This window comes from Python bivittatus, unplaced genomic scaffold (assembly GCF_059951505.1).
Source record: "Python bivittatus isolate LINGU-HERP-01145 unplaced genomic scaffold, Pbiv_v1 ctg000160_np1212, whole genome shotgun sequence".
Lineage (NCBI taxonomy): Eukaryota > Metazoa > Chordata > Lepidosauria > Squamata > Pythonidae > Python > Python bivittatus.
This window is the reverse complement of record NW_028277076.1, coordinates 9,627,816-9,650,931: the sequence shown is the minus strand read 5'-3', so window position 1 is coordinate 9,650,931 and position 23,116 is coordinate 9,627,816. Positions and strand designations below refer to the sequence as shown.

The 23,116-nt window shown below is 48.3% G+C and overlaps 2 protein-coding genes across 2 annotated transcripts in view; one reads left to right on the top strand and one right to left on the bottom strand.

Moving 5' to 3' along the window:
• Positions 1–3,435: 3,435 nt before the first annotated feature.
• On the top strand, positions 3,436–6,483 carry LOC103051535 (uncharacterized). Its single transcript, XM_088147179.1, has 2 exons — positions 3,436–3,554; positions 4,263–6,483. Exons 1-2 carry the CDS (start codon positions 3,549–3,551, stop codon positions 6,348–6,350), a joined length of 2,094 nt encoding a protein of 697 aa, XP_088003305.1. The 5' UTR covers positions 3,436–3,548; the 3' UTR covers positions 6,351–6,483.
• Positions 6,484–9,381: 2,898 nt separating this feature from the next.
• Positions 9,382–23,116, bottom strand: part of GPSM1 (G protein signaling modulator 1) — an 87,602-nt gene continuing 73,867 nt past the window's right edge. The window contains exons 12-14 of the mRNA XM_088147188.1: positions 16,225–16,384; positions 14,260–14,462; positions 9,382–12,955 (exon numbers count right to left, since the gene is read on the bottom strand). Of these exons, the coding sequence (XP_088003314.1) occupies positions 12,752–12,955; positions 14,260–14,462; positions 16,225–16,384 (567 nt within the window). The 3' untranslated portion in view covers positions 9,382–12,751. The remainder of the gene's footprint in view (positions 12,956–14,259; positions 14,463–16,224; positions 16,385–23,116) is intronic.

Below are 23,116 nucleotides of genomic sequence, written 5' to 3'. Positions count from 1 at the left end.
GGGCCACCCTTACCGTCAACAGGGGAAAAATAGTGAAAACTGAAGGAATCAAGATGCCCTATGGAAATGACATCAAGAGTCTGGATGAAGAAGATCACTATAAATACCTGTTTGGTCAAGGCTTCATCTGCAGTTTAAAAATTGAGGATTTTTAATGCATACCTCAACGTTTCCTTGTTTCTCTTACTATTTGATATACTTTTTAAACATTTCATTTCCTGTTTCTCTTCCTTTTTCTTCTTGTTAATAAAGTTTTTTTAAAGCATGTGTGAGATATGAGCATGAAATGCTTAGCAAATGGTTCAGGAAGGAGCAGTGCATAAGAAATGAAGGTTGTTTTATGTATTCATGGATGAATATATCAGGAATGCTTATTGGCTGGGAACACGAACATGCATACACTTTTGTATGTAAATGGTGCTGTTATTGGCTGAGAACCGAAATCATTTTCAGCTAATGTTAGATAGATTGTAATATGCAACAAGGATGGATTGACTGAAAATGAATAGAAAACCAAGGCAATTGTGTTGACAGGAAAAAATGAAGGAATGAGTGCAGGTTATATATAAATCATAAAAAGCTAGAGCAAGTATAGGAATGCGCATACCTTGGAAGTTTGTTAAAGATGGGAAAAGAGAAAAAGAGAAACTTTAAGATGAGCAAATGTTGCTACAAAGGAGCAGGTTGCTATCCATTGCAGGGAATTAATACCTGCAAAAGGTCTGAAAACACAGGAACGAGCTTCTCCTGTCTTTGTTACGTGGAAGTGAGAAGTTTGACGAACAAAAGGAAATGAGTGAAGCAGAGAACGTATCGGTGGAAGCAAAAACAGAAAGGCCCGGAAAGGTTCAGTGCATTGAGTGAGCTAAATTTCCTTTTCTGTCCTCTCACGTCCTGCCTTTAGTTTTCCCTCCTTGCAATTTCATGTCCCCCCTGCATTTTGCATAATGTTGCTGATCCTGAAATAGAAGAGTGCAATATATACATATGTTTATACATGCAGCTGTGTTATGGTGTATGTGAGACAAGGTATCTGTGGGGGCATGTGCATATCTGTCCTATCACTGTACCCCTGAATTAGGGTTTCTGCCTTACCATCACCTCCTTTGCAGATGGTCCCAAGCCATCCTGCTTTACATTGCGTTGTGTTAGATGGGAGAGAAACTGTCAACGCACAGAACGACGCTGAGCGTCTACGGAGCTGCTGGCCCCTTCTCTTCCTCCAGACTCCTTGACTAAGAGGACAAGGGTGCTCCCTGAACTCCTGATGGCTGTTTCCCTTCCCACCCCAGAAAGGATCAAAGGGTTCTCCCCCCCCCCCCAGAAAGCTGCTATCCCATCCACAGATGGTGCTGCCTGACACCCCACCTCTGTGCTGGCGCCAAAGCAGCCTGCTAACTTTGACCCTCTTCTCTCTTTGGCTTGGAAGAGGATGAGAATCCCAACTGCCTCAGCGAGCAATGCACCGTCCTGACAAAAATACCCATTCTGATGCCTTTTTTCCAGGCTGAGTCACTGGGAAGAGGAAGAGAAAGGAACCAGGCACCCTGTCTCAGGAGCAGAAGCTCCTCTTTCTTCAGCCCGTTCTCTGCCCTGTTGTTTTTCTGCCCCCTTTTTCCAGCGAGTAACTGGCATTAAAAACTGCTCACCCGAGCAAGCGATTCCTTTGCTTCACACAGACATGGGGACCCAAATCTTGCCTTCCCTTTTGAAGAAAACCCTTGAACCCTCTACCTCTTAAACCAGGCTTCTCAAATGCTGTCAGATTGCAAACATCTAACACAATACCTACATTTTGGCTGCTTTCCACCATGCACCTTTAATAATACAAATGATTAACTGAAGTTAGGGCTGGGACACCAATAAATATGCCACTTCCTTGTAATAACCAAGTGCTAGGCTATATATCAAATAAAACAATATAGGTCCTTGGGGCATTATCAAATTTAACTGTGTCACTGGAAAGAAGCAATGAAAAAACTCAAGAAAATTTAAAACAGTGTGTTTAAAGGGGAGGATGGCCTTGCTGCTGCTTCTTGATGAGATTGGCCGTTAGGCCAGCTCTGACTCCTGGCACTTACCTGGAAAGTCCCTGCCATTTTCTTGGCAATATTTTTCAGAAGAGTTTGCCCTTGCCACCTTCTTCCTAGGGCTGAGAGGGACTGTCCCAGTGTCACCCAGGGGGCTTCCGTGCCAATGGGAGGTCTAGAGCTTGTAGTCCCTTGGCTTCACCAAACTCAGGAAAAATAAAGGACATTTGCCTGCTTTAAACTTAATTCTCTTAAACTGCACTTAAAGTCTTTCCTCAGGCCACTGTTCCAATACATTTTCAAAAAAGATGTTTCTTAATAAGGCCCTCCGACTCTTTCAACTTTCCTGCTCTCAGCCATTGCCAGGTCTTGTTCTTATCCGCTTTGCTTACCAGTTTTTTAATGGACTGGCCATGTAATATTTTGCCTTGCCATGTATCTTTTCTATTCTCTAGAAGACAGACCCAATGAAGAATAGATTCAAAGGATGCGGAGAAGATAGGAAGCACTGAAGTATCTTCAGGGCGGAAAGCGGGATGAGATCTTTTATTCTGAACTGAAGAATTCCCACGTTTATCGTCTGCTGCTAAAGGGAGGGAAGGGCCTGAGTTTGCCCGTCCTCCTTTTCAAAGCACCATCAACAACAGCGTCGTTCATTTATTTAAGCAGTCACTGCAGGGCGGACGGCACTCCGACTGTCCCGATCTGGGGCGAAGGGAGGCGGCTTTCTCCCTGCGGCCCCCTCACCTCTCTGGGCAGCCCAGGAAGACCTCGGACTCCCCCTCTCGCGTCCTCATCTCCGTCCCTTCGACGGAGACTCGAGGAACTTCTCGCGGCCAAGAAGACTTGGCTGGAAGCGCGCGGGGAGAGGCCTCGAGCGCCCCAAAGAGAAGCCCGAAGAGGCTTCGCCCCAACGGGGCGCCCGGCATCAGCGGGCCGGCTCGGAAAGCAGGCCGGCCCGGCCCGGCGGGGTTTCTTCCCGCGAAAGCGCAAAGCCGCGCCCGGGGCGATGCCGGCGGCCCATCCTGGCAGACGCGACCACCCCCGCCCTCGCGCAGCAACGAGGCCCGTCCGGCCCCGGCGTCGCTCGGCCGGGCTCCCCCGGCGAGGTCGGCGCGCGGAAAGGCCGGGGCCCGCCGCCCCTTCGCTCGCGGTCCAGCAGGACCGGCCGGGGAAAACGCCCTCTTCCTCCCCCCGCCCGGCAAGCCGCCTTTCCTCCCGCCTCGACGCCCCTCCGTTCCGCAGGCCAGAAACCCTCATCGAGACCCCGAAACAGCCCCTCAGCTCCCGGCCGCCTGGCAACGGAGGCGGGGAGAACTGGGCTGAGGGAGGCAGACGCGGATTGGCTACTCGCGGGCCGGAGGCGGCGGTGGTTGGCGGAGGACTCTCGGGGGCGGTCCCTCGGGAGGAAGAGGAGGTGCTTCCTCGGAGAGGGCGCGCGGGGAAAGCCCGCCCTCGCTTCCGAACTCCCTCCGGCGACGAAACAGGAGCTTCGCGATTCGGTGCGCAGGTGCCCGGATGCAGGTAGGGCGCCGGGGATGCTGGGAGTCGCAGTCCTGGGCGGCGCCGCGGGAGGGACGGAGAGAGCGGGGGAGGCCGAGTCCTGGTCTGGAGGCCCCGCGCTGGGAAGAGGCGGGTCCGCCGCCTGCCCGCCCACCCGCCCAAAGGGCCCGTGAAGGGCCGAAGGCCTCGGCCTTCCTAGCCCCCGGGCCTCGGACTCCCCGAAGCGCCTCTCCTGCTCCTCCTCCCCCGTCGGACCCTTTCCCTCGCCAAGTTCGCTTCTGGGCCGGGATCGAGGAGCAGCGGGCGGCTGCCTGAGGGGGAGTTCTGCGCCCTTCCCGAGAGCAAGAGCGGGACCGCCGCCGCAGCCCCCCCCCCCCCGGGCAGCAGACGACCGGGCGCTCCGCCCAGCCCCTCCTGGAGGAGGCCCCGCACTCGCCCCTCAGCCGCTCCCCGCCTGGGCATCCCCTTTCCGCCTTCCCCGCGGCCATGAGCGAGGGAAGGAGCTGCCCTTGTCTGTCAGTGAAAAGGGCCCCCAGGATGAAGCAGGATGCAAGGATCGTTAAAAACAGTTCAAGTCAACAGTTCAGTGTGTGTGTGTGTGTGTGTGTGTGTGTGTGTGTATATATATATATATATATATATAAAATAAAAATAAAAATATACATTTGTGTCTAAATTCTGTGTATCTAAAATGTTGTATTGCGCCCTCGCTCCTCTTCGCCCCCTCAGGAGGACGGACGAGTCTGGTGGAGGAAGGAAGAGGAGCCCCGGAGGAGCGGAGGGAGCCCAGCCGAGGAGCCCTGCCCGGTCCAGGGTGCAGCTCCCCCAGAAGACGGCGAGGAAAGGCGCGGAGGCTGCGGGGCTGCGGAAGGGCCTCCCCCAAAGGCGATGATCCGGAGCCAAGAGGGACCCCATGAGAGGAGGGTGGCTGGAAAGAGAGGCCGGAAGGAGGAAAAGGTCAACATGCCCGGAGAAGCCCAAACGTTCTTCGAGTGCAGAGAGTTCTTCAGAACAAATGGAAGTCTCAAACATCATCAAAGAATACACTCAGGAGAGAAACCCTATAAATGTCTGGAGTGTGGAAAAAGCTTTACTGAGTGTGGATCCCTCTGTCAACATCAAAGAATTCACACCAGAGAAAAAACACATACATGTCTGGAATGTGGAAAGAGTTTCAGCCGTAGGGGAAGCCTTTATATGCATCAAAGAATCCATTCAGGAGAGAAACCATATAAATGCCTAGAATGTGGAAAGAGTTTCAGTCAGAGGGGAAGCCTTTATATACATCAGAGAATCCATTCGGGAGAGAAACCGTATAAATGTCCGGAGTGTGGAAAGAGTTTCAGTCAGAGGGGAAGCCTTTATACACATGAAAGAATCCATACAGGAGAGAAACTCTGTAAATGCCTGGAGTGTGGAAAGAGTTTCAGTCAGAGAGGACATCTCAGGATACATCAAAGAATTCACACAGGAGAGAAACCATATAAATGCCTGGAGAATGGAAAAAGCTTCAGTCTGTGGGGAAGCCTTTATACACATCAAAGAATCCATTCAGGAGCGAAACCATATAAATGCCTGGAGTGTGGAAAGAGCTTTGCTGAGGGTGGACACCTCAGTCAACACCTAAGGATTCACACAGGAGAAAAACCATATAAATGCCTGGAATGTGGAAAAAGTTTCAGTCAGAGGGGAAGCCTTTATACACATCAAAGAATCCATTCAGGAGAGAAACCATATAAATGTCTGGAGTGTGGAAAGAGCTTTACTGTGGGTGGACACCTTCATCGACATCAAAGAATCCATTCAGGAGAGAAACCGTATAAATGCCTGGAGTGCGGAAAGAGTTTCAGTCAGAGGGGAAGCCTTTATATACATCAAAGAATCCATTCAGGAGAGAAACCGTATAAATGCCTGGAATGTGGAAAGAGTTTCAGTCAGAGGGGAAGCCTTTATATACATCAAAGCATCCATTCAGGAGAGAAACCGTATAAATGTCTGAAATGTGGAAAGAGTTTCAGCCAGAGGGGAAGGCTTTATAGACATGAAAGAATCCATACAGGAGAGAAACTCTGTAAATGCCTGGAGTGTGGGAAGAGTTTCAGTCAGAGAGGACATCTCAGGATACATCAAAGAATTCACACAGGAGAGAAACCATATAAAGGCCTGGAGAGTGGAAAAAGCTTCATTGTGATGGGAAACCTTTATACACATCAAAGAATCCATTCAGGAGAGAAACCATACAAATGCCTGGAGTGTGGAAAGAGCTTTGCTGAGGGTGGACACCTCAGTCGACACCTAAGGATTCACACAGGAGAAAAACCATATAAATGCCTGGAATGTGGAAAAAGTTTCAGTCAGAGGGGAAGCCTTTATACACACCAAAGAATCCATTCAGGAGAGAAACCATATAAATGCCTGGAATGTGGAAAGAGCTTCATTAGAAATGAACAACTCAAAACTCATCAAAGAATCCACTCAGGAGAGAAACCATATAAATGTGTGGAGTGTGGAAAGAGTTTTAGTCAGAGGGGAAGCCTCTATATGCATCAAAGAATCCATTCAGGAGAGAAACCGTATAAATGCCTGGAGTGTGGAAAGAGCTTTAGTCGCAGAGGAAACCTTGATAGACATCAAAGAATCCATTCAGGACAATCTATTCATATAAATACCTGGAGTGTGGAAAGAGTTTCAGTTAGAGAGGACATCTCAGGATACATCAAAGAATTCACATGCGAGAAAAACCATATAAAAACCTGCAATGTGGAAAGAACTTCAGTTACAGGGGAAGCCTTTATAGACATCAAAGAATCCATTTAGGAGATAAATTGTATAAATGCCTTGAATATGGGAAGAGTTCTAATGAGAGTAGAAGCTTTTATAAACATGAAAGAATGCATTCAGGAGAAGAACTATATATATGGCTGGAGTCAGTGAAGATGTAAACAAGAAAGTTTATGAATGCATGGAATCTTGAAAATCCTTCAGAAAAATTGGAAATCTCCAAAATCATCTAAGAATCCACATGGATGAGAAACCATAGAAATTACAATCCAATAAGGTACAGGTGTGGACCCTTCATCACCATCAAAACCTGTGTGTCAACTTGAGTGAATACTGTATTATCAGCTCAAAAATTCAAGGGCATGCAAACTTCTGAACAGGACCATTTTACTATTTCCATTATTGCTATGGTTTGTTTAATGATTATGCTCTTCTGTGATGCCTAATAGTTTAATTTGAATCACATTGCAAATTAAAAAGTTTATTATCTGATCAGTCATGTTTTCTTACAAAATAATTGCCGCCCAAGACTGTGGCTCCCAGCATCCCCGGCGCCCTACCTACATCCGGGCTCTGCTGCCGAACCATGAAGCACCATTGACAGATTCCAGAAGTGTGGACGGGAACTCCTGGCATGCCGTTTCTGAGGAAGCTCATCCTTTTCCTTCCAAGGGGCTGCCCCTGGGAGTCCTCCCGCCAATCGCTTTCACCACCGGCCCCCAAACAGCCAGTCCTTGTCTGCCTCCCTCAATGTGCTTGATGGCAGCCAGCGCAGTGTGGAGGGGCGTCTTGGGCCTGGTGCAGAGGAGAGGTGAGGTGCTCCCATTGATCTTTGGGGGCCCTGGCCCTGCCTTCCTGGATCCAGGGGATGTCCTCCTGGGGGTATCCAGGCAACTGGGGACTAAAGGGGCTGCTCGCTTCACCCTTCTGGGGGGCTCCAGCCCGTCCCGCCCCCTCATCCTGAGAGAGATGGGGGATAAAGGAAGTCATGCAGACAGGCTGTGAAGGGGGCTCCTTTCTTGCCCCTCCTGGGTACAGTGACTACAGTCATTTATTATCATATAATCTAATAATCTAATATAATTTTATAATACAGAATCATAACCCCCACATTGTGAGGAGGAGGAGAAGAGGTTGTCACAAGGAAGGAAACCCAAAGTCAGGACATGCAAGGAAAGAAAAGGAAATTTAGCTCAGTTGATTCACTAAACCTCTCAGGGCCGTTCTGTTTTTGCTTCCACCAATATGTTTGCTTCACTCATTTCCTTTCTTCAAACTTCTCACTTCCATATAACAAAGAGAGAAGGACCTTCTTGTGTTTTCAGACCTTCTGCAGGTATTAATTCCCTTCAGTGGATAGCATGCAACCTGCTCCCTTTGTAGGAACGTTTGAAGCATGTGTGAGATATGAACATGAAATAATTTGCAGATAGGTCAGATAGGAGCAGTGCATAAGAAATGAAGGTGGTTTTATGTGGTTATGGATGAATATATCAGGAATCCTTGTGAAGATGGTAGAGATGTCATGGCTGGGAACACGTGTGCACTTTTGTATCTAAATGGTGCACTTATCGAATGAGAACCCAAACAATTTCCAACATGGGAAAGAAACTCTATAAATTCCTGGAGTGTGCAAGGAGCTTTACTGATGGTAGACACCTTGGCTGACATGAAAGAATTCACACAGGAGAAAAACTAGAAATGCCTGGAGTGTGGAAAGAGATTCAGTCTGAGGGGAAGCCTTTATAGAGATCAAGGAATCCATTCAGGAGAAAAATCCTGTAAATGCCTGGAGTGTGGAAAGAGCTTCTGTCAGACATCTCAGGATACATCAAAGAATTCACATGGAAGAATAACCATAGAGTGGAACCCTTTATAGACATCAAAGAATCCATTCAGGAGAAGAACCGTATAAATGGCTGGAGTCAGTCACAATGTAGGTTTCAGTAAACATTACAAATTTTACACAGAGAAGGGAGTTCATAAATGCATGGAGTGTGAAAAATCCAGCCCTGTCAGAGTCCTTTCTGAAGCAGTATTGGGGTGGTTAGCACATCATGTGAGTTACATCTGACTTGCAATAATAGAATTTTCATACACTAAGAAAAAATAAATATCCATCTGTCCTGTATGCTTCAAGTTCCTCTGCAAGATTTCCCTTGAAATGAAATCAAATGCCAATTTAAAATCTACAAAGGCTATATACAGTAATTATGTCCATTCCATTTTCATTTGTTTTATTATTTGCAAGGGTATGTTCCTCATATATCAAAAGAAAAGTGTCTGCCCCATGGATTACAGAATAAGAAATGGCGGGTGCCATTTAGTTGGGTCAGTTTCAACGTATTTCACAGCAAATCGAGATCTTTGGGATAACGTAGAGGGGTACCCATAGTCCTGGCTGCATCAGTAGGGCTCAGTCATTCGCCTTGTCCTTCTCCGAATCTGGTGGTGTCCAAAACTGGACAGAGTCTTTGAGGTGCAGGTAGACCGAAGCCGAACCAAGTGGAACAATTCTTCGTATTTTATGACTGAGATCTGTATTTTTATGATGGCACAGTTGCTGGCTCCTTATCTCTCGGTCAGAAAGGGTTTCAGCTGGAGCCAGCATTGCCCAGTCGGGGCATCCGAGCAACAGGGCAGCCCAAATCGAACTGGGAACTAAGTGAAGGCTGGACTTGGACAACAGGCAAAGCCACAGAATCCAACCCTCATTAACACCGCCACGCTTGGCACATGTGAATGCGTTAGATCCTAATTGGATGGGATTGCTCCAGCTGAACCTGTGGAATGTCAGCCTGAGGAGAGAGAGAGAGCCAAGAATCACCTGAGGCTGAAGAAACACAGGCACCACCTGAGCAGCGGGAGCAGGCAGATGATGATGAGGATGACGTAAGGCCTCCAAGCCCTTGCAAACCAGTGAGTAGAGCGGAGGGCTGAGCAAGGACATTCATTGAGACTCCTGGCTAAGCAAATGAGTAAATCTCCTCATTCAAGGCAGCTGGCTACAGCCCAACTGAAGAGGCAGCTCTGACCCAGGTCCCCTTGTTGAAAATAACAGTCTGATTTCCTGCTCTGGTATGTTGTTCCTGTGAATCCTGCTCGTGAAACTCTGACCTTGGACCGGCTGACAAACCTGATTTGGCTCTCTGAACTTTGGGCTGGATTTTGACTACTTTCTGACAGCTCCTGTTGAAAGCAAAAGCACCCGGGCAAACCTACTTTCCGAGAGACTTTCTTGATTTACATTTCTTCCCTTGTCTGCTGTTATCTGCTCAGCTTTGAGTAAATTGCTTTCCTGAAAATGGGGCTGAGTGTATCTGGACTGCAAGATTCCCGATAGCTGCCAGATGACGCAAAGCCCCCTCTTTTGCTGTCCTCTTGTGGCGGCTCTCAGTGTTAGTGCTCATGAATGCACACGTTGCCCAATTAAGGCCACACTAGCCATCACAAGGCCAGGGACCTATGATTCAGACCACAGAAGGTTCTTTATCCCTAAACAGTAATTTTCTTTCTCCTCACCAGGTGGCAGCAAATAGAAAACGGCAGTGAAAGACTTGTTTCTGAATTTAAAAATATATTGAAAAAGGGTTTTGATATTAGAAAAATTTATGCTTTCACCCCGCATATAGATATTCATTGCTTCCCGTTATCAGAAATTGAAGATGCTCTTGGGGGGTTTTCCTACCGCTGCATGAATTTCAATGTAGCATATTCTGCATACGATCAAAATACATGGGATAGGATGGCAGAATTGGGAACATACACTTTCTTCATCTTGGTTTGAAACAGGCTTCCTGTTAGGATCTGACCCAAGCAAATGATTACAGAGAGCTTTGTTGGTTATACAGCAGAAGAAAGGAAGGGCCAAGAATGCATCCAGAGAACGAGTGCGGTCTTTCCTCTCTGCCCTCCACCCCGCCGCCAGCTTTGGCTTTCATTTTTCGTCATCAAAACCACTTTGTGCCAGACAGTTGAGAAAATAATTTCCAAAGAGCTTTGCTCACAAAAGGTTTATTGAAGAACTTTTCTCTTCTCTTCTCCACCCCAAGGTATCTATATATGAATTAATTTGGCACCTCTTTGACTTTTCAGAGGGAAGGGAAAATACCATGTAATTAACGTTCTTTGCTTCCTTCCCCCTCCCACCCTTCCAACAAATCACAAGTGACACACTTAAAAAAAAAAAAAAAAAATTAATGAATACATTCAAGTATCCGGGCCAAGATTTTTTCTTGTCTTGGTCCGCTGCAGCCTGGCCTTCTCTCACCTGCAGGCAGGTCAAGCGGGTCTGGCCACTCAGATGGTGGCCAGCCTTCCCCTCTGAAGCAGAGGACTGGACTGGGGCTTTGGGCCCATGGCACAGAGCGCCCTGCCGCTACATGAAGTGAAGGTGGTGCCAAGCATGGGGCCCTCTGCACCAGCAGCTGGGTACCCTGGCAAGCCTTCCCCACTGCACGTGGACTCTGACGAGAAAGGCTTTCTGGCTGTTGCTATGACCAGAAGGGGCATTTGGGACCCCTTTAACCTTCTCAGTGTCAAGACAGCTTCTCCGCTGCCCGATGTTTGTAGGATGCGATCAAAGATGACTCTGCTAAGAAGTCGTTTGATCTGGGATATTTTCACCAGCCAGACACAGCCCCCCCCTCAGTCATTCAGTTAATCCAGCGGGGCCGGCCAACCTGGCTGGTCCTTCGCTGGGAGTGTTCACTGGGTGGAATAGAGAAAGAGAAGCAGAGCCAGCACTTCACCATAGTTGTCAGGGTTTCTGAGCCACTGCAGTTGCATTCCCATGACAACAGGTGATGGGTGTCTCCCTCCTTCTCCATCAAGCGCCCAGACATGCAGCCTTTGCTCAAGAAACCGATTGCAGGCGAGGTCCTCTGCAGGGCTTCCTACTGTGGGGGGCTCCATCAAGGGCTGCGTTGGGTCAAAAGGCTTCCCTGAAGCACGGTGGGCTGAATCCACCAACTTGCACACAGCGCATATTCTCATGGCATGGGTTGGGTTCCCACGAAGGCCTTTGGGCCTCGTGCATTGTGCAAACAGCCTGTGGGAAGGCTGGCTCCTGCCTCTAAGGGGGCTTCCTTGATCTGGCCCAGATCTAGGACCGTGTGGTGAACAGGGACCCCCTTCTCAACAGGGGCCTTTTCTGCAGTCCTGGCCTGCAGTTCACAACAGAGATACTTCTGGGAAGCAGTGAGAAGACCAGACTAGAAAGAGGACTGAAACATGCTGGAGACCGTTGCGTTTTTTTGAGAGGTTTTCCAATCCTTCTGAGATATTAAAAAGGCAGAAATCAGGTTGGGTAGCACTTTTTCCGACCAACAAATTTTGTGAAAAGGCAGATGTTTTTATGAGCTGCAGGATGCTACCCAACTCCTCCTGATTTTTTTGCCACCATAGACTAACACAACTCTCTCCTTAAAAAGGAGTCTTGAAAGTACCATACAAGCAGGGAAGCCAGAAAAAAAAAATCCTAATCAATTTCCCAGGGGAATGGCAACAATCTTTATCTAACACCACAAACCTTGATTAAACTGAGGAATGTAAACTCCAAATCAACAGTCCAAGATAGCAAGAGAAAATTCCTTCCTGCCTTCAGGGAAACAAGATTAAAAGAGGGCTAGAACTTGGCTAAAAAGATCAGAGACTGCAGGAACACACCTGTTATTTTAACTTAAAATCCCTTTAATTGGTTACTAAGAGAGAGGGCTCACTGCAAGTATCTTGCTTTTGTGATTTATACAGCAACTGCTATAGTTGTGGGCTAGGCTCCCCTGGCTAACAGAAGCCTTCCGTCTTGGCTCTGGATGTTTGCTAACCTTTCTCTCCTCCCCGGGACCTTTCCAACCAGCATCAGATTGCACCTGAGAAAAAAGTGACCCAAGGAGCATATTTCTACAACATGCAATTTGCACACACATTCACTGATTGCCATCCTCAATTCAGATTCCAAAATCAGCTGTCAATTTGGCACAGGACGTAGGCTTAAAGAGGCAGAGGCACAGATCAGCCTGAGTTGGGGTCAGCCCCTCCGGCAGTCCATTGTTCTGCTGCTTCTAGGGCTTGGGCCTGACCCAGACCCCTTGCTTTTTCCTGCAGGTGGGTCCCTGCATCTTGCTCAGAGGTTTTCAGCTTAAGGCCTTCACACCATTGGCCTCCTTCTCACTTCTTGAGCCTGGTTTTCATAGCTGATGCTCAAATAGAGAAGATGCTTCACCTTTACCAACCTTGCCCAATTGGTACAGAGGCAGCTTGGAGCGGAGGGAGTGCCCACCCCTTCTGCTCCCAACTGTCGTGACTGCTATTTTTCTCCAGGGTGAGAAAGTGCAGAAAGGAGCCAGCGCCCCCAGGAACATTAAGCGCCATGGCCCAGATCTTCTGCTGGGGGCATCCAGAGGTCCATCCCTTCACTGGCCTCTCACTCCAGCTTCTTAACTGAAGCTGGGTCTTTGCTGCTGATCTGGAGGTTGGTCCTCTGCTTGATCTTCCTCAGCTGAAGCCAGGTCCACTCTCTGCTCATCCATGCGTTTGGCTTGGACGCGCTGGATGAGGCTGAAGAAGTCCTCATCGGGCACGGTGGGGCCACGGGGAATGGAATTGGGTGGGGCACAGCGCTGGTCGTCAAGGCGAGAGGACTGCAGAGGAGCAAAGGAAAAGGCCACATGTGTGACTAACGGAGGTCAACAAAACCAAGAGACAGAGGTCTTCTGGTAGGTTGCTACAGAAGATGCCACCAGGCAGGTCTTCCTTACCAGCCAACTTTGCAGGCTGTCAGGAGACTTCAGTGGGAGACAGCAAGAAACCTTCACACTGCCCTGAGCATCTTGGGAGAAACAGCATGAGATAGCAGGACAGGTGTAACCTAATTTAGAGAACAACCAGTTTTTGATCTGGTAAAGCTGAACAGTGAGAGGTGGGCAGTGGGACCGATACACTCAGAGATAATTCCCCACAATGGGAAAAGGATGTCCCCTGTTGCTTGGCTCTCCAAGCGGAGGATGTGGTGTCCAGCCTGCACTTAGCCCCTGGTGCTTCTGGACTGGCATCACTGGCCATTACGTTCCACCAAAGGCTGAGCAGAGAGGTGCCCAATGCTAGGAAAAATTTAGCCCCACATCTCATGAACCGGAACAGACTGAACAGCTATATAACTCCTTGGATAATTCCTCTCTCTCCAAGATTAATTCAATTAATTAATTTTAAGATGTTTTGGGAGGACAACACTAACAATGTCTAAGCAACTGTTGATCAGGAGTGGAGTCTTGATGATCATGACGGGTGAGATGATGGAAAACAAAATGAGTCTCTTTCTCCATCATGAATGTGTTCAGTTCATCTCAGATTGAGGCATCTGGCTGCTTGGTCCAAGCATTTATTAGTGAATTAAGCATTGAATGTACTACAATGACTTCGGAACTGGCCCAAGCATGAACAAAGCACAGGAGGAATGGTATGCAATTCCTACAGATAGACCTGAAACCAATAAAATCCATTCTCCACCGGTCCTGCAGACTGGTTTCTCCCATTATGCTAAGCCATGGCTTGTCTGAACTATGGCTTGTTGAACTAGTCATAATGGTGGGCTTGTTCACTTTATTACTGCATTTATATCCTGCTTTGTCTCTCCCTTAATTTCATCTCCATCACAAGAAGCCTGTGAGGTAGTTCTGGCTGCAAGAAAGCAGGTGGCTCCAAATCCCCCAATGAATTCTGCGGCTAAATGATGGCTTGAACTCAGATTCTTCCACCAAGGCCACAACTTTAACCTTTAAAGGGTTCTACGCTCACCCAGGGCACATAAAGGCACAGCACAATGTGTGAAGCCCATTCCCTTTGTGAGGTTTGGCAGAGGTTGAATCCCACCCTCCCACTCTCCACTCATAAGAATTTCACAGCAGGAGTAGGAAGGGTGAAAACCCCCCAGTGAGAACCAACCAACCTGGCACTTCATGAGCATGTTGAAGAATTCGTCGCCGGGCTCCTGGGCCTCGCCGTCCATGCGAAGGTGGCCCAGGTTGCTGGGTGTGATACGGAGGCCGGGCAGATTCCCCACGCTGGCCCGCTGGTCATCAAGCCGCCGGCTCTGGGAGCTGGCAATGAGGTCGAAGAGTTCCTCGGTCTGCGGGGAGGCCATGGACTGAGCTGGGAGAGGAACCAGCCGAGGGGTGAGCGAGCCAGCCAGCCTTGGAGGCACTCTGAGCTACCCCTGGGGCATATCAGCTCAGCTCTAAACCCTCCTGGGGTCCCTCCCATCCCCAGTGGCCTCTGCAGAACCATCGTTATCTCTCTCTTCTTTAAACAGAACCTCTCCTGAAATCACCACTGTTTAATTTTGGGATGCACACAGGGAAAGACATCCTTGTAGCATGACACAAAATCACCCTTCAGATCTTGAAAAAGATGCCCAACCCTGGGAAGAGGAGGAGTTTACCTTAGATCTTCACCACCCTCGTTAACCTCAAGAATGAGGTGGATTTTGCAGGCAAAGACGTGCACATCCTCCGTTTCGTGCAGAGGTATCAAATGTGTGCGATCCAAAGCATTGGAAAGTGAGCTTTTCCAGTCACTTTTGCTTGGGATCAAATCACCCTCCCTTCATTATCCCCAAGAGTGCTTGAGGTTCTCCTCCCCTGACTTCGCTGGGAACCGCTGCAATGTTCCAGAGCGAAATCCCTATGGGAAAACCCTGCTTTGGAAATATTATGGCTTTGCTTGGCCCACACACCCAACCAATGATTTGTCAGGGGATGGCTTCACAGACCATCTAACTACCATCAGCCTACAAAGCTGGTCTCCTTCCCTCTCACCGCCTGTCCTTTGCAAAGCGTGGGGACTTCAGCCTTGCAAAATAAGATCTTTAACCAGCTATGCTGAGTGCCTGGGAAGTTTGAGCCAAGCTCCCCAAAAATTCTTCATTGACTTTTGCCCTGGTTCTTTTTTTCCTGTTGGTTGAACTGCCCAGTCATAATCTGTGAATTGGACAGGCACATAAATCCATTAATTCATTGAATAACAGAAGAAATGCAGCCTGAAAACACCCAGTGATGCTCCTGTGTCCTATGAGCAAGGACAATCACTGCAACCCCCCCCCCACACACACACGCACACACTACTGGTCCTCATGCTATTTGTAGGTGCAAATGGGTCCTTGCTAGGCCACTTGCACCCCCTGCTCCCCTTCCCATAACACTGCCCCACAGCTTGTCTCCAGACCTATTTTACAGCCCCCCTTTCCTGTTCAACTCTCCTGCAACTCAGGCTCCTGGAAAACTAGCCAAGTTTAGTCAGTTTCTATTTTTGATGCAACGGAAGAGGGAAATGTTTCAACGTATGATGGAGAGTAATTTTACTCCCTGTAAGTGATTGACCGAAAGAAATCAAACTTAGGTCTGGGGCCCTGGACATGGCCCTGAAAGACTGTAAAGGAATTTCGAGCTTATCTGGGAGAAGGAAGCCATTAAGGGGGAAACAGAGAAGGGATTATGCAGTCCAGAGGTTGAAGGAAGCGTGAGGAAGAATATCAAACAAACTCCACCTTGATTCTCTTTAGTATAAGAAGGGTCAGAGAGAACCTGGACAGGTTTTCAAGAGTCTGTTGGGTCTGCAACAATAAATACAACATTCTTGGAATCCCTGTTGTGTCTGTTCCTCGATCTGGCCTACCTCATAGGGCTGTCAAAGGCCGAGCAGGGCCCTTGCCTGGGACAAAGCTGGGCCCTTCCGCTTGCTCCCAAGGGGACTGCACACCGTTTCCATTTCTGCTGACTCTTTCAAGGACAGGGAGGCTGCCTGGCCGTGCCATTCGACTGCCCCGTCCCCTGGCAAGTTGCTTTGCAGCTGTGCAACAGCCCTGCGCCAGCCCAGGACATGCAGCAAGGCTCAGGGAGGCTGGTGGCCCACTTACTCTGTGCTTCCTCCAGGGCAGGGACAGGAGTAGCAGCCGCTTCGTCCGACTCTCTCTGGGAGTCCTCCAAAGGACAGCGCTGGTCATCCATCCGGTTGCTCTGGAATTTGCTCAGAAGGTCGAAGAAGCAGTCCTCCTTGGAAGGGGCTCGCCTGATTTTCTGCAATGATGAGGATGATGAAAGAAAGGAGGTGGTTTTCCATTTTTGAACATCACACTTAAGGGATAAAACTGGAACTGGGTTTGATTTCCCCCCCTCCCCCAGCTCTGCTCTTTTCAGAAAGAGACCTTACAAGACTCTTAATTGCTAGCTTTTCCTTGTTGAAGGAGCTGCTGCAAAGCCCATTTGCCTAATTCCTTAAAAGGATCTTTTGCAATAAAAGCCTGGGGCCACCGTTTTTGCAAAGAGACACAGCCAAGGGAGCATTCAGTTTGAACGTGAAGGGCGCTTTGCTGGCTGGGCCTTGCCGGGAGACCCATCCCCTCTGACCTGAAAACCATGGGGTGAGCAGGGCGGGGTCCAAGCTGGCTCCCCTAAGGGATGCTTTGCAAAGATCTAGGAGGGGGGAGGAAGTGTTTGCTCAAGTAGAGCAGTTATGAAATTCCTCCCTGTGCTGTGTCAAAGTGACAATTAAAGAGGGGACTAATTACTAATTAATTAAGAACTTGGGGGTGAGCAGGGGGGGAAATGGGAATAATGCAGAAGAAATGTTTGGCACAGCTCTAACTTTCATTATAAGGTACAAGGAAATTATGGCCAATGACTTCATCAATGACTGTTTGCCCCTTTAAATCTTCTCACACCATCTCCTAACCTTTTTTTTTTAATCGGTAGGAAGCCGGTACCCTGCCCTTTGTTGCCAGGACCGATGGAGTTAATGGCAGGGTTTGGTAAAGAAGAGAAAATAATTCTTTTCTTCTTTAGCAAAGCTGACAAAGACACACACACACACGCACACACAGTTGCTTCTATTTAGGGCAATATCAAAATTAGACATCCCAGCGGCATGGTCCTCAGCAGCCTGTAAGCTGATCAGGAGTGGAATTATGGACAAAACAGAATTCCTTCCTTCTGAGGAGTTCAGGGGCCCTTTGCTTATTGATGCAGAACTTCCAAATCCATAAAAGCTTCCCCAAGAAGGAAAAAGCTTTGGGGTGAATGAATGAATAAGGGTCCAAATCTGTTATCATCCAAGAAGAGCATCTGGCTACCTCTAAACTCCTCCTTTTGAATTCTTCCTGTATGGTAAACATACGTATTGATTTATACTAAGGAAAAGTGTAAAGCGTTTGGAAAATTTGAGGTCCAAAGAGTTTGCTGCACCCTTCCTTGGAGATCCAAGTTATCTTCCCTAGCCCAGATAAAATACAATTCCCATTATCCTCAGCCACACCCGAAGGTGGGAAATGCTGGGTTAAATGAACACTTTGCGATATATAAAACGGAAGTGCTAAGCTACACTCTCTGCAGAACGAGAGGAGAGAAGACGAACTAAGGATGAGATCTGACATACTTCAGTGCTCCCCCACGTAAAAAGCACCTTGCATGAAGAAAGCTAGCAAAACAAGGAAGAAGGTTTAATAAACCCACCTCCCTTGGATGTCCTTATGGTCTGTCCAACTTTTTCCAAGTTGAAGGCGTCACTGGACATTTGAAGACCATTGGGGTGATGGTTCATCATAGGGTGGGTGGCACAAAACCAAACGCTGATTTCATTTGATTTCATATTTCAGTTCAATTAAAACTGAAGTACCCTTTATATAATTCCTCCTCGGTCACTTATTTCATAATTTACCTCTTTGACCATATTTGAAATTACAGGTTAGGAGGACCTTCTGGAGGTCTCCAGACTGCGTGGCCTGGAACCCCACACTGTGCGTCTGAAATAGGGAGCATTTTTTAAAGGCAGAGTAATTTTTAAAGTCCGATCACCACCGTTTCCCCAATGCTCTTTGCATTTTCCATGAGTGGGAGATCACCAAAGCTGGTGGGAAACACAGCTCTCTCTTAGCGAAAGACGAAAGAGCTCCACTTTGGCAGCTCAGCGTCATTTATTAAGCTGACGATGCCTCAAACATCACCTGAATGTTATGTCACTTCTCTCATAAGGGAAAACTGTTGGCGGTTTTGCAATCTCCCTGTTTTGTATGAAAACAACGAAAAGGTCACTGAGGAAAAAGGCTGTTTGTGATGAAGACGTCCCATATTTGCAGAAGACATTTCCCCAAATATCATTTGTCACTTCTATCATTAATTGAACAAATGCCTTCTATGTGACAGTGATGCAAATAGGGCATTTATTTGTTAGATTTATAACAAAGCATGAGATGCCAAACCCCTCCAGGGAAGAGGATGCCAAACCCACATCAGATGAATAATTGCAATTCTGCACAGCCGGGCATAATACCATCCAGCCATAAAATCCATGATGCAAACCAAAAGTTTGCATCTTTAAGATAAAATGAAATCTCTGTTGAATCCAACCTGAATTCCTGGTTTGCATACAAGATGGGTACATCTGTGTAGCCTTCTGGGCAAAGGGGATGTTTTTCAACTTCTTCCCAGACTAGCTTACAGACCTGAGGTTTTTTTTAAAAAATGTTATTTGTTATTTATTTCCTAGTGGTCTCCCATCCACCCTGCTTAATTTGCTCAAGAACAGCCAAGACTGCCTGGGTGCTGTGACCTACTATGACCTTCAAATAAGCCCTCCCTTCCATTGAGCTGGGTTAAGTGGGCTTTGGGTTACATGGCTAATTTGATTCATAATTGCCTCTATACAGGCTGGGGTGAAAACAGATCCCCAGAACTGAGATGTTGACGGGGCTGTTTGGGGACCAGGACTGCACAAAGCTGTGTCCTTTTTTACACGTGTTGCTCGTACAAAAGGAATGAGGCTTTTTCACAGCCACAGCTACCATCCTGACTTTTTTGACCTCTGTCCTAGAACTGATTTGTGATCTCCAAAGAATAGGATTCATTAACTCCCACAGAAAGAGGCAAACAGCGAGGGCAGAAAATCCTTCTGGTCTGCAATGTTTGTTTTCATTTGATTTCTGCTCTAAGACCGTAATAAAGTATTTGTTATTGTCGATCTGCTCAAGTGTGTTTTGTGACTGAGGCATGAGATCATCTAATCGGATCCAGGGGACTAAGCCCCTCTGACTCTGCCCAATTTTATCCCACGGAGGTAAACAATGTGCTTCTGCCCTTAATAGGACCGGCTTCATCCACAGACTTTTTTCTGAAGGGCCCTTTGGGGAGACAGCCAGCGATCGAATACCGATCATTAAATTGCTGGAACAAAATGATTAAAAGTTGGGTCACTTACGAGGGACGCAAATGAGTCACTCCTTCTTTAGGTAAAACTCAATCAAATGATTCCACCAGGAAGAAGAGATCATGACTGAATAAATGAACTTCAAAACCTGTGCAAAACTCGTATGATTTTCCAAAATGGTTGGATTTTCCCCTCCATTCATAGGTGGGTTTCTCCCCCTTTGCTGCATGTCAGGCGCCAAGTCGCTGGTCCTCTGGGATCAGGACAGGGGATGATCCGTGCAGGAATTGGCACTGCGGAGGGGGGCATCCCCTAAAGGCTCACCCCTGAGTTGGTACAACACATTGTGGGGTTGCTTTTGGTACAGAGCTGGAAGAGAGCAGCGGTCCAGCTAATCTTCGGATGCTGGGTGAGAAAATGTTTGCAGTCGGTGCCGATTTCTTTTAAGTAGATTTGAGGGTCTCAGGGAAGGCAGATGGTGCCATGCGGTGACAAAAAACGCGGGGGTAGGGATTTAAAACAAAGGCTGGAAAAGAGGACCAAGCTGCCGCTCGCTTTGCTGTGAAAATGGACTTTCGTGGTCATGTGGCTTGATTACTTTCTTGGGGAGACTGGTAGCCAGGCGAACTGACTGCAGAGGGAGAAGGGGGAGTGTTGACGGGCAGATACAACAGCTTTCCCCCCCCTAAAGTGGTTTCCATCACAGCACTTGGAGGGAGCAGCCAACCTTGTCAGGCTGGGGAGCTAAGCTGGATCAGCAGCAGAAATCCCAGGGCTGGAGTCTACCTTAAGGGAAGTGAAACACCTTCCTTGGTACTTGGATGGGAGACCACTAGGAAATCCCAGGGCCAGAGGCTAGTAGTAAAAGCCATCCTCGAAGGCAGGGTCTGCCTTGACCTTCTTTCATCCCCCACCCCGAGAAATTAGAGAAGGATTCTGTGCACAACTCAAAACAGGGATTCAAAACTTTGGACTTAAGATGAAGTGCAGCTGTTTGTTGCGGCTAAGTGTGATGTGTGCTGCAAGTTGGGAAGGCTTATGCAGCAAAACAGGGTTTAAAAAGGCTGCTGTAGTGACCTGAGAACTGGAGATGCAGCACCCACCCCACCCCGCCCCACCCCCTTGCAAGAGGGCAATTCGTTCTCAGGCCCCACAGACGCCAAGGGATGTCATAGGCAAGGTCGTTTGCAGATGGGCTTACTTTCAAAGATCTCAGGGTTCCAGACCCATGCTGAGCTTTTTAGGCCTAAAAGGTCCCCAAGGTCCCCCAAAGAAATCTGTTCGGGAAAACGCATCCTGGTCCTCGCTTTCCTTCTGCTAATATTTACAGACCATCTCCAGTCCGAGATGCACAACACACCCCACCCCACGTGTTTCTGTGACACAACCGACAGAAAGTCAAGAAAGTGCCCTCAGAGAATCATATTGTTGTAAGAGCTGTGGGAGCTGCTTCGGTTAGATGGGGGGGGGCATTCTGCAGCGGGGGGGCACTGTACCCTCTTCTCCTTCGCTTGGGAACCGAAAGGGACACAGCCATGAACAGGCCACAGGTGTCCACCTGCATCGGTCCCAGGATGTTCCACATCCCCAGAGCATATGAGCCATTTCTCAGGCTTCGGCTGCCACCCTAGACGTCCCCTCAAGTGCCAGGCGAACGCCACCCATCTTGTGCCACGGATGCACGTCAATGCGCCACGTCACTTTCAGGCACCCAGCTGGAGACCAACGTCCCGCTCCAGAGGCGGAGTTCATTGCACGTTTTCCTTCTCCAACATCTCTCTGGCTGGTGGGTCATCTGGACCTTTGAACCAGAACCACCCTGGTCCCCTCCCCTGCTAGGTAAGGAAATCCAGCAGGCCCAGCTGGGAGGATAACTCCGTGGCATGGCAAGAACCAGACCCCCTTGGAGGAGCTCACGAGAAAAACACAAGGATTTCAAACAAGCTACTCACTGAAGAAAGTTGCAGGCTGATACCCAAAGCACCTCAGTGACTCCACTCAACAGAGAACAAAGACAAGGTTCAAAATGTCTTTGGTTTGGTTTTTCATCCTGCCCCACTTAAAGAGCCACTTGTTCCCTTCTTTGGGATGGGTGGGCTTTTTTGCACGTCCTTTGTCTATGCAACAGTCAGGTCCACCCTTATCTTGCTTTTCACGAACAGGGTGAGAATGAACTCTCACAGCATGATTGACGTGCAGAGAAATGCGTTGCAGATCTATCAGAAGAGACTGATGACCAAGAGTGACCTTTCTGGGATCTTCCATGATCCCACGGAAGTAAATATGAGTCTCAGAGCCTGTATTTCCCCCACTTGTCAACTTCCCATATGTTGGGCTGTGGCTCCATCATCTCCTGCCTGCACACCAACTTCCATGCTATATGCTAGACAACGGAAATTACATTACAACGTATTTGCAGAAAGAAGGGGGGTCTGCAACGCATGGTCAAAAAAGTCAAGATGGGAGCCACAACGGTGAGATCAAAGTGATCTCCCTGTTACGGCTCCCATCTTGACTTTTGTGACCATTCTCTGCGGACACCCCTGGTGGAAGATGCGGACCAGGGAAGGCCAACCACTGCCTGTTCTCCAATCTCTTTCCAACACAGCTTCAAGTGCCGAGCAGCTGCAGCAGAAATGGGACAGCTCTGCCAGCAAAACTGGCCTCTTCAAATTTAGGAATCCAGCTGTAACAGCTTCTCCTTTCTTTGCAAGAACGATGTCCAAGGGTAAGAGGACAAGCCTGCAGGAAAGGGCTCTCAACATCGCTCCTCAAAAACCAGACAATGTGCAGCTTCAAGGCTACGAAATGTCCCCCACTTTGGGCACTGAGTTTCTTCCAGCTGCTTCAGTTAAACTCTGCAATACAGAGAGTTAAACTGTTTCCCGTCAATTGATGGTTTCACGGAGACATCACCTGCTGGTTATAAATACTCTTCCTGGCAGTGAACTGTCCTCCCCCCCCCAACAAAAAAAACCCTAGGCTCTGGTTGCCTCCACAACAATGTAAAGTTAGCTGTCTGCCTTACGGGTGCCAGAAGATGAAGAAAACCCAACCACCCCAAAGACTGGAAGGCTGAGCTAAGGAGGGAGGCGCACCCATCTTCCCAAAGTAACATGTGGAGTCTAAAATTATTGGCTGCAATTTTAAAAGTTGCTTGCGCTGTACAGCCCGGAAGAAGGATGACACGTTCTAGCCGAGAGCTCTGCTCCCTGAAATTATTTCTAAATCGGGTGCCCAAATGAGCAATATTACAACCCTTTTCTCCTCTGATTCACAGCAGTTATGCCGTGCTACAAATGCAAACTCTGAACGGACGAGGCCGTCACAGGCATCGTCCAACTCAGGAGCGCCTTGTCTCCAAGGTAAGTCTTGGGTTCATCACAGATGTCTGCAAGCTGCCACGGTTGGCCTTGTTGTGTGGGGCAAGGAAATGGGTCGGCCCCAGAAGAGCGGCCGTTCTCTTCTGCCAGAGGGAAAGACAACTAGAGCACCTGTTTTAAAACACCACATTCACCTCTCCACAAAAGCAGGTCATTCGTGCGATATTTTTGCTTAAGAAATTAACACACACCCCCATCAAGGTTTTAACCCAAGGATTGAGGTCTGCA